The sequence below is a fragment of the Pinus tabuliformis genome, chromosome 4_2 (assembly GCF_031772625.1).
Source record: "Pinus tabuliformis cultivar Carrire ecotype Pingquan chromosome 4_2, CPIR1, whole genome shotgun sequence".
Classification (NCBI taxonomy): domain Eukaryota; kingdom Viridiplantae; phylum Streptophyta; class Pinopsida; order Pinales; family Pinaceae; genus Pinus; species Pinus tabuliformis.
The window spans coordinates 179,723,420-179,740,352 of record NC_142304.1 but is presented as its reverse complement, the minus strand read 5'-3'; the positions used below and the strand labels follow the sequence as shown (position 1 = coordinate 179,740,352).

The window sequence follows — 16,933 nt, the reverse complement described above, 5'->3', positions numbered from 1 at the left end:
CCAAGAGTGGAATGATACATAGAAGCCAAAAGAACACCATCTTGGAATATGGATATAGGTGGTGGACAACCTGTAAATAAAGGAGCAAGTAGAAACAATGGGAAAGAGTAGGAGAGGGAGGAGAAAAATACAATTTTTTTTTCAAAAAAACAAGGGAGTTTGGGGTTTGAACTTACCTCTTTAGCTCTTGTAGATGAAGTCCTCCAAGCTCTTGCTCCAAGCTCCTCCTCCTTCTCCTAGCTCCTCCTTCTTCACTCCTCCAAGCTCTCCTCTCTTCTCCTCTCCTTTCCTCTCTTCTCTTCTCCTCTCCTCTCTTCTCTTCTCCAACTCTCATAAACTCAAAGTGAGAAAATGAGAAGAGAATGGGGGCTTTATTCTTTTCTAAACTCACCCTAAACTCACCCTAACCTCACCCTAACCCACCCCCTCAATGCAAACTCAAGTTAACTTTTAAAAAAAATTCAAGTTACATTGCTGCCCGCGCGGAAATTTCCGGAAGCGCGGATCCGGAGCTCGTGAAGCGTGCGCTTCCGGGCCCGAAGCGTGGCGCTTCCGGAGGCCCGAAGCGCCCTCCGAAGCGCGGATCCGGGGCAACGCAACCCATATTCCAGGAATCGTTTCAAAAAACCGGAATCGCGCTTCATGAATTTTGGAATCGCGCTTCGCCTGGAGGTTCCGGAACGCTTCCGTACGGGACGCGATTCCGGCCTAGGATCCGGGGGGGGGGCGATTCCTGCAACGTTGCTTTCTCTTAATTTCGACTTAGGAAATTTCTAATTTTCCTATAGTCAAAAATAAAGTAAATCAATCTCAGCTATTCATGGAGTTGATGGGCCAATTCGACTTGAGTTGATAAACCAGTTCAACTTTAGTTGATGGGTCATTTCGATTTTATAAAAAGGGCACAGACTTGGCTAATCAGATTATGCACTAGAGATTGTGTGTTTAGCTCAGCAAAGGAGATTTTCCAAATCAATGCATTAGGGTAGAGAAGAGAGGTCAAATTGCCTCAGATTTTCTTCAGCCAACATGTTTCTCTTTTAGGGCCAAGTTAGCTTGCGTAGAGGTGTCAATTCAGCCTATAGCATTTGTGCACTAACCTATAATAATTGTGCACGCAAGAAGGCTGAGTTGGTTAGAGGAGCACAAATTAATGTTTTGTGGATCAACGAATTGAAGGGAATTTTTCCCAGTATTTGTAATCAATTTCTGAGACTTTTGCTTAGAATAATAATAGAACACACAAGTTGGCAAGTTTTCCCAACGTGGGTTTCCTAAGTAGTTTTTGGTGTATTGTTTATTGTGTGCTTGTGTCTTCATGAATTTTTTTCCGCTGCTATTATTTGTTAGAATACTCAACATATTTAGTAAATGTGTTTTGAGTTTAGTTTTGAGTTTCTTCATTGCAGTATTTTTATCAAATTAGCAATTGGTTATTAGCTTTGAAACCGGATTTGTCCAAAACAAGCCATGTGTCCAAATCCCACGAATCCGACACAATTCAATGGGAATTCGAATCCAAAAATGGGACACAATGTGTCCTAACGGGACACAATTGAATCCTAGTCATGTCCCGTTAGGACACATCATGTCCCGATTTTGGGATTCGAATCCCAAAAAAGTGAGGATTTATGAAGTTTATGAGGGAGGGTTTATGAGGTTTGTGAGGGTTTATGAGGAAGGGTTTATGAGGGTTATTTTTGTTAGAACTGTACTGGCATCTATGTACCCATAAGGATTTTTCAAGACTCAATTTATTTTAGTCCTTGTCATAATTGCACTACCAAGGAGTGTTATCAGGACCAGTTGATCCACACTAGTACAAATGTTTAGTCTTCAAACCAGTAGCTGAACTAGATCAGGGGGCTAGTTCAGACCCATTCACAACTGGTTTGGTACTGACACCAACTAGTTCACACCAATTCACACACTAATGGACTGTGGGAACACCAGTGGTTCTGGGGAGGGGAATGAAAAATAAGGGGAAAAGAGAAAACCCTTCCTCCTCACTCCCAAACCCTGAAATGCGCAAACTTTACATATTGGTGCCTAATGGTTAAGATATACCTGTGTGTGTGTGTGTGTGTGTGTCATTAAATTCAGCATATTTTGTGTTTTTTTAGTAGAGTGGTTCACAAGCCTGTTTTGGTTCTGTACCACTCTGACTGTTGGTTGGTTCTGGTTCTAATAACACTGACTAAGTGTGGACAGAATCAGATTACTGAAGTCGAAGTATATATTATATTATTTTAGCACAGCCTTAGATATCATCAAATCTTTACCATTAGACATGTTATCTTTTAACATTGCATTCTGCCACCAATGTCTCCACTGCCAGTGATTCTCTGTATGCATGATTCATTGATTTGTCCATGCTATTGACATTATGTGGTTTAGAATCTGATGAGTAAAACTGTTGGGAACCTATCTACATTACAGTAAAACTAACATCTAGATGAAGATCTATGTTTGAAATCAATGAATTTGTATCATTAATGAGAATTTGTGTAAGAAATATCTAATTTTTAATATATATATATATATATATATATATATATATATATATATATATATAATGAATCCTACGTGTCTTGTTCCGGGGGGTCAACGTGTCCGAATCCGACACTCAAATCCCCGTATCCTACGAATCCTGAATCCCCATGTCAGGGGACTTAGGTTATTAGAAAGCTAACAAAAAGGCACCAAGCTCTTAAATCATTTCCAAATAAAGGGTACATTAAGTGAAGTTATAATTTACATCTCAATAAAGTCGAGGTAATTATAGTGGGGTCCTCAACCTTATACGTCAAATTAGTAATAAGGAAGCTTTAGTTCAAAAATGTACCCTTCAAATATTTTACAGGAACCTTTGCATTCCTCTACCAACTAATCATCAAATAAGAGATCATGAACTATGAAGCCCACAAATAATTCTACCTTTTCGGTGAAATATCCTTTTTGTGCAAAATAGTGTTAATGTTTGACGTACATAAAAAATCAAAATGGTGTTTACCCATATTGTTATAGAATTTTCACAATAATGGAATATCTAAATGACATGCAAATGTAGTCACAAATTAAAAAATTAGAGGACAAACTAGCAAAACAACAAGAAAAAACAACAATCTTGAGAATATAGTTAGAAATGAATTATTAGAAAAGATGAAGAAATTTCTCAGCTCAAAGGTCATAGTCGAAAACTACTCACAAATATCAAGAAGTCAAAAGATATGTTGCAAAGAGATCAAACGTTACAATAGGAGAATCAAGATCTCAAGGAGAAGCTCAACAAGAGTTTATCAGAAAAAATGAAGAAAATTCTCACTTAAGAGACCTTAAATAGAGGTGGATTGAACAAATCAAAAGAAAGCCATGTAGTCAAAAAATACTAGAGAACTTGCCCACTTGAGAGATCAATACAAAGCTTACTTAACAAATTAAGAAGCTAAAGAATGATAACAAGTTGCTACAAAACAAGTTAAAGCAACTTACCAAGAAAGAAGCATCAATTAAAAAAGAAAGAATGATGAAACCTATGGAACTAGAGAAATCATTAGCCATAATAATCCAAGCCATGGAGAAAGAAACCAATACATATCCAATCAACATCACAACTTAGAAAGATGCAAATTGTAGTGTTCCTAAATAGGAAAAGTGGTGAGATAAAGCAAATAATCTGTGCAGCAGAATATAAGAACGAAATACACATTAAACACCCATGGAAATGCTACAAATAAGGAACTACTGAGCCATTTTATTACTTTTCTGAAGGCAAAATACAATGGATAATAAGATGGTACACCTGTTCTTGTCTCAATGGGCAAGCATGACCAAATGGACAAGGATGACCAAAACCAGGTGAGAAAATGGCTAAACTGAACGCTGCCCACCTGCTGCACCAATTTGCACTGCGCTGCCTAGAAAACTGCTTGCTGGCTGAAAAGGGATTGCAAGAAACTCCACCTCCGAAGCTCACAAAATGCTGCAAATTTAACCTCAATCTCCTTGACCAAAACCCAGAAAAACATAAAGGGTTTGGCCTATCTCCGAGGCACAATCAAACCCACAAAATGGTGTGAATTCCCCAGCTCACTAGCAATTCGCCCTATTATACGAATTACGATTTCAAGCCCGAATAGCATCCGGAAAATTCTGAGATTTTAACCACGCATTCCTCCCAGGAAACTCAGAAAAACCCACAACGGAATTTGGTTGGTTTAGACTTCTGAAATTCGACCCCCTTGGAGCCCAGCTTCAGCTGAAACTACAAAACTCGGCGTGTTGGAATCTGCCTATAAATCCTCCCAAAAATGGACCCAAAGTGTTGGGTTGGCCTCGGCTATGAATCCCCTGACTTCCCCGATGGGCTTCCGCCCTATGGCACCTGCTCCTCAGCTCCACGAAAGTGTTGGCTAGCCCTCTACGTTGTCCCCAAGCCTAGTAATTCGAACTGCTAGGATGTTGGCTCTTTTGGCTCCAAAACTCGCAAGAAAGGTTGGCCCTTTGCTACTCTCCCAACCTCTAACTCTCCCGGCAATTGCTTGGTCACTACTAGCTCCAAACTCCCCCTGTTTATTCTCCAGCTAGCCAGAAATACACACTCCCTGTTGTGGCTGAATCGTAGTGTTGTAACACACTCCCGGAACTCCTGAAATATATATGGAACTACCTCTCTAGGGCGGGGGCACAAATGGTCCCCCGAAGTAGAGGTTAAATCTTCTATTTGAGATATTCGTGGCTAAATAGTCGGTTGACTCAGATAAATAGCAGAGCGAACAGTCAATTAATTTTGATTACAAGGTGTAAGAATGAATCCAAATGAGATTTCCCTCCTTTTATATTTGTGGGTCTTCCTTGCCTCATGTGGGCCCCTCCATCTAGCACTTCGAATTCCCTCCAAGCCATTCGAATGAATTAGTTAGAATTCTCACATGAGTGGCCCCCACCTTCCACTAGCAACCAAATTAAGTCAAATTTCCTCCTAGGTCGCTAAGTTGAAAATATTGGGTTCTTTCCCTTAGCCAAAATTGTGCAAAAATGTGTGGAAACACCCTGTTACAAATGTGTTTGAGAAGGGACATGACAGTCCTCCCCTCCCAAATGTTGCTTGCCCTCAAGCAACCTCAAAGTTGGGTGCTTCAAAATGTGCTCACCCTCCCAGGTGGCATCCTCATCTGGCAAGCTCCTCCAATGTACCAAAAATCGCTTGTCCTCAACCAATGCCTGAGCAAGCATCCTCTCTAACTGTTGCTCCCCCTCTGTCACTACAAAATGTGCCAAGGTCCCAAATGTGCCACTGGATCGCACCTAACCTCTACATTGTCCTGATATGAAAGAATTCGGCAATACCAGGATCCCAGGCAATCCTGTCCAACATGAAGCTCCCCTCACTCCACTCACTATCCTACCTGGTGAAAGTACCAAAAGTCCCCTGCTCCATCAGTGACTCGCTAAAGCCCAATGGAAGATCTGTATGATCTCCCCCTAAAGTAGTCAGCGCATCCCTAAAGGTTATTGAGCTATGAAGAGATGTGATGCCTAGTTCCCTGCTAGTCCCAGAGTGGTGCCACAATGTTGATGATGCGCTACTCTGACTATGTCATACTCCCCATCGTGCATAGTCAATGTCCTCCTCTCCTGGAACTCGATGGTGGAACACTGAAAGAGGCGAGACACATCCTGCCTGGGCATCTCCATGGCACCAAGGCCTACCCATCCAAATCTAACTTTGAACCTGTGCCGCAACAATGAATGTTTGCCTCCCGATATGATGAAACCCTCTGTTAACCCCCATGAAAAAAGGATTTTTCCTCCCAAGAGCGAACTATATCACTCTCTGCCACGACTCCTCTCCTCACGAGTGATCTATCGATCAACAAAATCCCTGCATCCCATAGCCAAAGCTATTGCAACATAGCCCTATCAACCGATGGAATCCCTCTGGCCCTCATCTCTAGTCCCTGCATGTGATCACTATATAGACTCCATATATCGTGGGTTAATCTGATGCATGCTAATCTGCCCTATGCCCGCCACTATGTAGTACCGATGATCCTTGGAAGCCACATGTGACAAAGAGCTACCCCCTGAATGCAACCAAAATATGGGTATCGAATACTTGTAATTGACTCAGGGTATGTGGATCCTTCATGTCCCTTCCAACCATCTCCCCTAGGTCTGCCATCCGCCCTCTCGATAATGTGTCAATATAAGGTCTGGAGCCTGGGCACATACTGGGAAACTACCTCAATCATACCCGATATACTCTACTCATGCTTGGTCCCAACATGCCCTGAGAAAAGAGTGACACGTCTCCCCTGGGACTATCTCCCTAGACTTAGGCTCATTGATGAATGATATGCCACCCATGCAAATGATCACCTCATTCCCCAACCTGTGGCTATCAACTGACGCACCAATCCAATGCCACTGCGGAAAAGTCTCCCACCTAGTGCACTGAGTATCACCCAAATATCTCGGGTGAGCTCCTCGTCCCCCGCTGCTCATGCCCATAGTGCAGAAAGTCGACAGCAAAATCCACTGCTCCCGGGAGGGATGTAGAAGAGGGTCAAGCATGTGAATCCCCGCAGATACCATTAAGTATCGCTCATCTGTGTCCCCATCGATCCTGGGTGAACTATGCCCAATGTTTCCGTCCAAGGGTCTCCCTAGAGGCAACACTCCACGACCTCGTTGTGTAGTATACACCCCTACATACCACAGATCATACCAGTACTCCTAGACATGCCATTGTACACCGTGGCCTACCCTTGTACACCGCTAGATACCCTCGGCTATGGCTATGCCATCCTGTACCGTCCTGTGTCCCACCTGTGTCACTGTACCTGTCACTCCCCGCATGTACTCAATGCGATGTGAGGCACTCCCACTCCACAGCGCAGTCCAACATACTACGACACACCCCCATGCATCTCCATGCCCATCTGCAGACCACTGCTCCATGCTAGATGTTCCTACCCATCCCTGAATGAGATGGCCTAAAGCTGTGTCCATATGCATCAGCCTACATCCAACTCGGATCATCACCTCCATTATCACATCACCATGCTCTCTGATGAGGGGACCTCCCCTCCCTAAGGGTTCCAAGAAGTGAACCTCCCGAAGTGTCAACAACGATGCCACCATTGCTCTGCTCCTCTATGTCTCACACAAATGCAAGTAATCCACAACTCCATACAAGGCACTGTCTGGAGGCCTGCCAATGCCACCTCCTACGACAAACTCTTGCCAGAGTATGTTGATCATCTGGAGACCCCGTGTACAATTATCATACCAAGACAACCCAAGGAGTCTGCCTAAAAACTGGATGGCCACTGGTGCTGACCGAAACTCTCCTAGCAGAGGTGCATGCTTGACTGTTAGGTCAACTATAACCTCTAGGTCGTAATCAACCGATATACCTGGGAAATGATAGGCGGTCCCTCCCGAATCCCAATGCTAGTCAAGGCTTCCAACATCCCTAGTCCTTGGAAACTCTTGTTGCACTCCACCTAGGTCCACTACCATCTCCATAGTCCACTCCACTGGGTACCAACTCAGAATCTCTCGACACCCAACCCTAAGAGAGGGATCAAATGCACGAACTCCCACACATAGAACAACCCCAGCATGTAGGTGTTGCACCCTGTGCAACTCAGGTCGTCTCATCTCGCTGTCCTAGACAATACATACAATCTTACTAGGTAGCTCTGTCTCTCTTCGTCCTATGGGCCAAGGTAACCTAATAATGCTACCAACCCTGTCTATGTATGCCTGAAGAGGGCTGCTCTCATGCTCGAACGTGCACTCTATCTACACCAGCAGGGAATCCAACCGCTCCCCAACATGAGCCAATTTGGTTGTAGACTCGGCACAAACCACTCTCATGCCCTACAGCTCCTCGTTCTGCTACAGAATAGCCTCACGCACTAATGCAACCTTCCCTTTTAATGCTAGAAGGTCGGCCTGAAACTAGTGGAACTATCGTGGCCATCTATCGCCTATAAGCTCGGTCATAGCTCCAGATATCTCACCAACTGTTGGCATCTTGTCCATGGGTGGCTCCTCCTCAACAAATGACTCTATGTGTGTAGGCTCTATCTTCTTCACCAAGGTGTCAATTGGGGATATCAAAGAGGTCTCTAATAAAGGTGACTCCTGTGCCACACCAGGTATATCGATGTGCTCCTCACCATCCTGTGGGCTCTCAGCATCATGCTCAACCTCCTCCTCAAGCTCCTGATATTTAAAGTCAGGTCTCCACTAGCAAAAGTGCCCCCTGGTCCCACCCTCTAACTGCCTCTATCCTACCTGTTCCTTTTCAAGAGATCTGGTGCCCTGATCTAGTCGACTTTCCCCACATGATGTAGATGGTTGCACCCCCACAACCTGCTCACCTTTAACGTCTCTATTGTAAGGGTCGGGATCGGTTTGGTCTGTCACCCTCCCCAACTGAGCCAACCGCTCATCGTCCGAATAAATTCTACCCAAGAATTTTTGCATACTAGATTTCCCTTGAGCCATGGGTTTGTCTCTAGTTTCACCCGTCACTGTGCACTCATACCCAAAGCTTCCATCATCTTCTGTCTAGTTTCCCACAGTTGGGCCAAGATAATGCTCTAATACCATTATAGTGTTCCTAAATAGGGAATACAATTCATATAAAGCAAATAATCTGTGCAATAGAATATAAAAACGAAATACACATTAAACACCCATGGAAATGCTACAAATGAGGACCTGTTGAGCCATTTTATTACTTTTCTGAAGGCAAAATACAATGAATAATAAGATGGTGCACCTGGGCTTGTCTCAATGGACAAGCATGACCAAACCCAGGCGAGAAAATGGCTGAGCTGAAGGTTGCCCAACTACTGCACCAATCTGCACTGCGCTGCCCAAAAAAATGCTTGCTATCTAAAAAGGGACTGCCAGAAACTCCACCTCCGAAGCTCAGAAAATGATGCAAATTTAACCTCAAGCTTGATGACCAAAACCCACAAAAACCCAGAAAGGGTTTGGCCTATCTCCGAGCCAAAGTCGAACTCACAAAATGGCGTGAATTCCCCCGCTAACTAGCAATTCACCCTATTATACGAATTAGGATTTCAGGCCCAAATAGCATCCGGAAAGTTCTTAGATTTTCACCACGGACTCCTCTCAAAAAACCTATAAAAACCCACGAAGAAATTTGGTTGGTTTAGACTAAAGAAATTCGATCCCCTTGAAGCCAACTTCAGCTGCAACTACAAAACTCGGCTCGCTGGAATCTGCCTGTAAATCCTCCCGGAAATGGACCCAAAGTGTTGGGCTAGCCTGTGCTATCAATCCCCTGACGTCCTGGATGGGCTTCCGGCCTAGGCACCTGCTCCTTAGCTCCACGTAATTGTTGGCTAGCCCTCTACGTTGTACCCAAGCCTAGTAATTCGAACTGCTAGGATCAGTGTTGCAGGAAACGCCCCCCCCCCCCCGGATCTAAACCCTGAAACGCGATCCGTACGGATGCGTGGGGGAAGCGTCGTCCTAAACGCACTTCGAGAAAACCGAAACACGTTTTGGACTCATAAACACGCTTCCTGGAAATTCCGGAAGCATGTGCCCGAAGCGCGTTTCGTACTGCACTTCGGCCATACAAAGCGCCGCGCTTCAGAGGACGAAGTGTACGGATCGCGTACGATTCCGTACACACTTCCTACTTTTCCACTGCGCGGCCAAAAAATCGCTTTTTTATTTTATTTTTTATTTTTGTGTATGTTGACTTGTTGAGGGTGGGTCCACCTTGGGTTAGGGTGAGGAATGAAGGGATTAAAGCCCCCATTCATCTCTCATTTTCTTACTTTGAGTTTATGGGAGTTGGAGAAGAGAAGAGAGGAGAGCTTGGAGGAGTGAAGGAGTAGGAGCTTGGAGGACTTCATCTACAAGAGCTAAAGAGGTAAGTGAAAACCCAAACTCCCTTATTTTTTTGACATTTTTTTGTATTTTTCTCCTCCCTCCTACTCTTTCCCATTGTTTCTACTTGCTCATTTACTTGCAGGTTGTCCACCACCTATATCCATATTCCAAGATGGTGTTCTTTTGGCTTCTATGTATCATTCCACTTTTGGTTTTAATGATGGCAAGGGGGAGTAGGAATAGAAGGGAAGAAGCACAAGAGGGCATTGGTCCCAATATGAGTGACCCAATGTATGATGAGGAGGAAGGGTTTGAAGAGGAAGGGGATGAAGTTGAACCTGAAAGGGAAACTGAAACAGTAAAGGGCAAAGTTGCATTAACACCCTTGTGGAACTATGTGACCAAACTTGAAGGGGGAAAGGGTGGTGGAAGCTACAAATTTTTGTGCCCTCATGGTTGTCATGGAGGAAAACCATTTAGTGTTTCATATACCCATGTGAGGAGACATCTTTGTGGGGTGATGGACAGTGATGATGAAAAGGGTGTTGTGGGGATACAAATTTGCCCAAACATTTCATCTGAACAAAGAAAAAAATACATCCAAATAGAGGAGGTTGCACAACAAAAAAGCAAGAAACAAAAAACTCATCCTGAATCAAGTGCAACCTCTAGATTTGGTGGCTCATCTCCTCGTGGTACTTCTGGAAGCTCTAGAGGTAAAAGAACAATAGGCGATTTCCTTAATGTTCTTGGGAGGGATGATGTGAACGGAAAGATAGTCCGATTTCTTTGTGCTTGCGGTGTACCATTCAATTGCTTTGCTCTCCCTATTGGCATGAAATGGTAAAGGCCATCAGTGAAGCCCCAAAAGGATACAAGTCCCCCAACTATGAGAAAGCTAGAACAGTGTTATTAGAAAGAGAAAAAGCAAAGGTTCAAAGAGCTTTGACACGTTTTACAAATGAGTGGGTAGATTGTGGGGTATCCATTGTATCAGATGGGTGGACAAATATTAGAAACCAACAATTGATAAATGTTCTTGGTGTCTCTGCTAGTGGTGCAGTGTTTATTACATGTCATGACTCCTCCTCCATTAGTGCATCTTCACAAAACATCGCAAATCTCCTATTGCAATCAATCAAAGATGTTGGTCAGAATAATGTGGTTCAAGTGATCACAGATAATGCAGCAAATTGTAAGGCAGCAGGAAAAATTATTGAGCGTACTCATCCACACATCTTTTGGTCTAGGTGCCTGGATCACACATTGAACCTTTTGATGCATGATATTATGAAGCATAAAGAATTAGGGTGGATTAATGAGCTTTACAGGAGAGGGAAGCAACTCATTAAATTCATCACAAGACATAGAAGGGTAAACTACTTCTATGGCACTTACTCCAAGTTGCAATTTCTTAAACTTGCAAAGACAAGATTTGCGAGTTATTACCTCACCTTTAGGCAGCTAGTGAAGGTGAGACAAGCTTTAACTAATATGGTGTGTGCTGAAACATGGGATGAAATTAACACTGATAGAGATGGTGCTAATGTAGCCAAGGACACTATTCTTAACATGTAATTTTGGTCACAACCTGCAGGTTAAATATGTTTTGCAATTCACCAAACCAATTTATTACATGATCAAGTTTGGAGATTCAAATTGACCAATAATTGGGGAGGTGTGTGAGCAAATGGATATCATGTTGGGGTAGATTAAAGACATTGTTGAACCTAGAGATATCACCTTGTACAATTATATTCGTGCAGAGGTGGAAAACCGATGGGAAATGCCAAATGTTCCATTGCATGCATTAGCATATGTTTTGACACCTAAATACTATCATCCATCATGGCTTTCAACACAACACCTTGGGGAGAAGCAGGAGAAATCCACACCAAGATCAAGAGGTTCACAAAAAATATATGATTGCATTGAGTAAATTAGTCCCTGATGAGGAGCAGTCTGCCATGGTACAGAGACAGTTGAGCAACTATACGCTTAACACTAGTCCATTTGGGAGCATGCATGCAATTAGAGATCGGGAGACTTTTTCTTCTCTTGAGTGGTGGAACATGCATGGAGGAGCTACTCCACTTCTACAGACTTTGGCATTGCGGGTGTTATCACAGGTGATAAACACTTGTTCTGCATAGAGGTGTTGGAGCTCTTATTCTTTCATCCATAGTTTTAAAAGGAACAGGTTGAGTTTAGACCGGGCAGAGAGCTTGGTTTATGTTCATTACAACTTGCAATTGTTGTCCCATTACTGTAATGATGCAAAGACTAATAAAGACCTTAAGATTTGGGACAAGAGCCCAATTTGGAGGATGGAGTGTTGCGATTAGAGCAATTAGAGGATGCCCTTATCTAGGTATGTCCATTGTGGTATGAATTTCCTTAAAAAGCATTTCTCTAATTCATGTTTTTAATTTTTTTTTTAACTAGTGTTCTTTTTGTATGAATTTTTTGAGCGATTCCAGGATGATGATGATCGTGTTGAGATGCCACCCCCATCTGGTCCCTTGGTTCCTAGGTTCCATGGTTCAACACCAACAGTAGGGGGTTCGTCTTCATCAATTTCAGTGCCACAACTTCCACAGCCACCATCTTCTTCATTGCCACCACGTGAAGGCCCGACGCCACGTTCTCTTCGTGGTGGAAGGAGGAGAGATTAGTAGATATATTCACAATTTAATACTTTTGTCATAGATTAATCATTAGACGTGTAGGCTTGTGAATTTGAACCCTTTTTGTCTTGGCGGTGACCAAGTGACATATTTTGTAAACATTATTATTTGAATTTTGGACATGACAAACGTTGACAGTTGCTCACTTGCTAGATAAATCTTAATATGCTCTATGTTTTATGTTTTATAATATGCTTAAATGTTTTATGTTTTATAATATGCTTAAAAATTTGATGTATGTTTGTAATTGCTAGAATATAGATGGTTGATGTTCGAATAATTAATCATTGATGTACATACTAGTAACTACAATGGAATCATGGATGCCATATCTATCTTGATTTATGCAAAAATATGCATGTTTTCATGTCTTCTACAACTAATTTGGTATTTGGGATGTTTGTTTTGAGTATAAATGCAAAAAAATTTAAATATATATATATATAGCAGACGCTTCGCTTCCTAGATTTTTGGAAAATGACGCTTCCACGTCCCCGCTTACAAAAAATGTTCCCATTTCGTCCCCGCTTCGTGCAACATTGGCTGGGATGCTGGCTCTTGTTAACATTTGGTATGTTCTATGCTTAAGTGCAATTTACTTCAAATTTCTTATTAGCCCAAAATCAATTTCCAGATTAGCAATCACATCAGCATGATAGTAAAATGCAGATAGAACATAAACATAAACAGTAGAAGACAAGCCAAAACAAGAGGACACAAGATGTGGCACCAGCCAAGGACAAACCCCAATGTAGGGAAACCCTTGATCAATTCTTCTTATATTCTTCAATAATTCAACACAGAGAGAGAGATGGTACAAATACGCAATTCTGTAATTTTATGACAGCAACAGCAAAAACCTAACCAACAAAGTCAAAGTTGGTCAAACATATCAGATTTGACCTCCAATTAGCTTGGTCAATATCCCAATCAACTTGGCCTCCAACAGCAAGAAGAGGCAGCCCAAAACAGTCTGAAAACTCAGTGAAACGAAGGTCAACAGAAGTCAACCTGCAGCCAGCATTTAGGGTAGTCAACGCTGGTCAAACATGACATTAGATCACCTCAATTTGCGTGCCAAAATCTGCGTCCTGCCAAGGAGAAGCAGCCACAGCTAATCCACAATCAAGGAAGAGGCCATGTTGGTCAACGCTGGTCAAAATACCTTCCTATAGCCCTAGTCAAACTCGGTCAACGCAGCCCTAATCAGAAACAGACTTCATCCTTCCACACGTGTGAGAGAGACAACTCCAAAAATGTGTACCCAAGAGAGAAGCATGAATGAGTGAGATGATGAAATAATGCCACAAGGTCTCCTCCTTTTATATCCAACGTTGAGGTTAAGCTGGAGGAGAAAATCATTGTTTTGCTAGCTGGTCGACCTTGACAAATTGTCAAGAATATAACTATATTCATATCTCCATAAATACATGTCAGAATAGGATGATATTTAGATCAATCCTACACCTCTCAAAGAGAGGAATCCAAGAAAAATATCAGCTGCCATAAATAAGGTGACCCATGTGGAGATTGGCCCTAGTTTCCAATTTTAACAGCTCTACTAGCTCCAAAACTCACAAGAAAGGTTGGCCCTTTGTTGCTCTCCCAATTCTCTAACTTTCCTAGCAATTGTTTGATCACTGATAGCTCCAAACTCCCCCTATGTATTCTCCAGCTAGCCAGAAATACGCACTCCCTGTTGTGACTGAATGGTAGTGTTGTAACGCACTCCCGGAACTCCTAAAATACTTATGGAACTGCCTCTCTAGGGTAGGCATGGATGGTCCCCCGAAGTAGAGGTTGAATCTCCCGCTTGAGAAATTTGTGGCTAAATAGCCGGTTGACTCAGCTAAACAACAGAGCGAACAGTCAAGTAATTTTGACTGCAAGGTGTAAGAATGAATCCAAATGAGAGCTCCTTCCTCCTTATATCTTTGTGGGTCTTCCTTGCCTCATGTGGGCCCCTCCATCTAGCAATTTGAATTCCCTCCAAGCCATTCAAATGGACTAGTTTGAATTCCCATGTGGGTGGCCCCCACCTTCCACTAGCAATCAAATTAATTCTAATTTCTTCCTAAGTCCCTAAGTCGAAAATGTTGGGTTCTTTCCCTTAGCCAAAATTGTGCAAAAATGTGTGGAAACACCATGTTACAAATGTGTTTGAGAAGGGACAAGACACAAATCCAATTGAAGTAAGGATATCTTCAGATGTCAAAGTACAGACAATGGACATTTCCTGTTACTAATGGAAATTTAGTGATCGACAAAGTGACACAGGTGTATGAAGAAAAAATAATACCAAAAGTGAATCAAGAAAGCACTGCAAGTATGACAAGGAAAAACCATGCTACAATGACACCTTATCGAAATCTTTAATCACGAGTCAATACTTTAACCAAGCAGTGTATGAACATCAACAAAAACAGTTGAACTATATTTTGAAGAATATTAATGCCAATACAACTGAGTCTCAAAATTAAAGTTCACGTTGGGAAGCATATGAAAATACAATTCCTCAAAGGATTGAATTAGGCTGGTCAAACCTTTTCACCAGTGAAGAATCCTACTCAACACTTTGAACATCATATTGTCTCGACTCTCAACTCTCATGCCCTCTACCATCATCAACTCCAGAATGAAGAATCATGAGACAGCATTACAAGTCGAAATGAAGGCTTAACTTTTTTTATGCTTTGAGGAGAAAACATCCTAAATGAGTAGACAATGTAATGAACATACTGAATGGTCATGTGGAAGATATAATAGATAGAAATATCCCATGGTCATACTTCGATGGATCTCTCAGGGGACCCAGCCTAGGGATGGAGCAGGAGGAATGTTGTATCTAGCACAAAATAATAGCCTAAAATTCAAATCTAGTATTGAGCCGGAGCCAAACAACTACTGTAAGTTGATGGCCCTCAAACCGGTTTTGAAATTGGCTCAAGATTTAAGAGTTTCACATATTCAAATATATAGTGATTTGCTTCTTGTTATAGGATGGATGCACAAGGAAATTATACATTGAGAAACTTTACTTTACAGCCCCTGTTCAATAAAGTAAAATCACTGTTCCCAACTTTCTCAAAAATATCTTTATAACATATCTACAAGGACAAGAACAAGATAGTAAATGAACTTTCCAAAGCTAGAATAAAGCTGGATTGAGGAACCTGGATGGTATCAATTCAACAAGAAGGGAACACTTTTGTTTATGTGCATAAGTCCTGGATATAATTCTGTGTCCTTTTGAGATGATGACAAGATACTTTGTAAAAAAATTCCTTCTGAACACTGTATATAGGGTAGGATGAAAAGGCATATAGGGGCAAAATCTATGCCCAAAGCTGAATATGCTATTTGGAATGTGTATAGCATTTGCTACATTGTAATTTTGTTATATTAATAAAATTACAAACCTTTTTTCTTGGTGTATATATATATATATATATATATATCATGACTAATTGAGCCACATTACCTGTAATCATTGTGACTAATCAAAACTATGAGTAGACGGTCACTTGGCATTGTAATCATATCATTCAATCTAAATTTTATGCAATTATATTAATTATTTTCTCCTATATGGATTTCAATTATTTGTCTCTTATGTTGGATATTCCTGACTAAATGAACTCTTGTTCATTTCAAATAGAAAAAGGTAAATTGTGCCTTGGCCCCACTTATGGTTCCCTACACCAAATTTAGTGCACCTGCTAAATATAGCAGAACGCTTCCTCCTCTAACTTCATTTAACACAAATACTGGATGTACCTTTGAGTCCCACTGACCTACTTATGTGGTCATTTGTTGAGTATTAATAAAAAATTATTTTATTATCTTATCTATCATTCGAATTTTATTGATCATTCTCATTATAATCTTCTTTATCATTTCATATAATTTTCTTGATCATTTGTTATTAAAAAAAAAAATTGATTATTTATATTTTTGTATTTTTAAAGAACCTTGTAGTTCTTTGATCATTTTCTAAAAAAATGTGTGTTGCATTTCAATGTTGCCTCCATTTCAAAAACTTGTATTCCTTTATAAGTTTCATGCCAACATAGACTAAATTTAAAGCCAACCTCCCCTAAGGGCTGTAATTTAATAATATCATCCTTGAAAAACAAAGATTAACAACATACCTAAACAGTCAAGAATAAAAAATAGGAATAGACTTACAATATCTTCATCCCTAACAAGGAAATCAGCAAACTTTGTGGGTACAAAACCAGGAGCTACAGTATTAACCCTTGTATTTGGTGCCATTTCAGCAGCAAGAGCCTACAAACACACAATATTGTTATTAGCCATTTCCTACAATATCTTCAGTGTTCTTACAAACTCTA

General features: G+C 41.4%; 1 protein-coding gene across 2 annotated transcripts in view; it reads right to left on the bottom strand.

Moving 5' to 3' along the window:
• LOC149168750 (tropinone reductase-like 3) overlaps positions 1-16,933 on the bottom strand; it is a 289,834-nt gene that overhangs the window by 47,285 nt on the left and 225,616 nt on the right. For both annotated transcript variants that reach the window (XM_089428415.1, XM_089428413.1), the window contains one exon: positions 16,767-16,868. In XM_089428415.1, the coding sequence (XP_089284541.1) occupies positions 16,767-16,868 (102 nt within the window). The remainder of the gene's footprint in view (positions 1-16,766; positions 16,869-16,933) is intronic.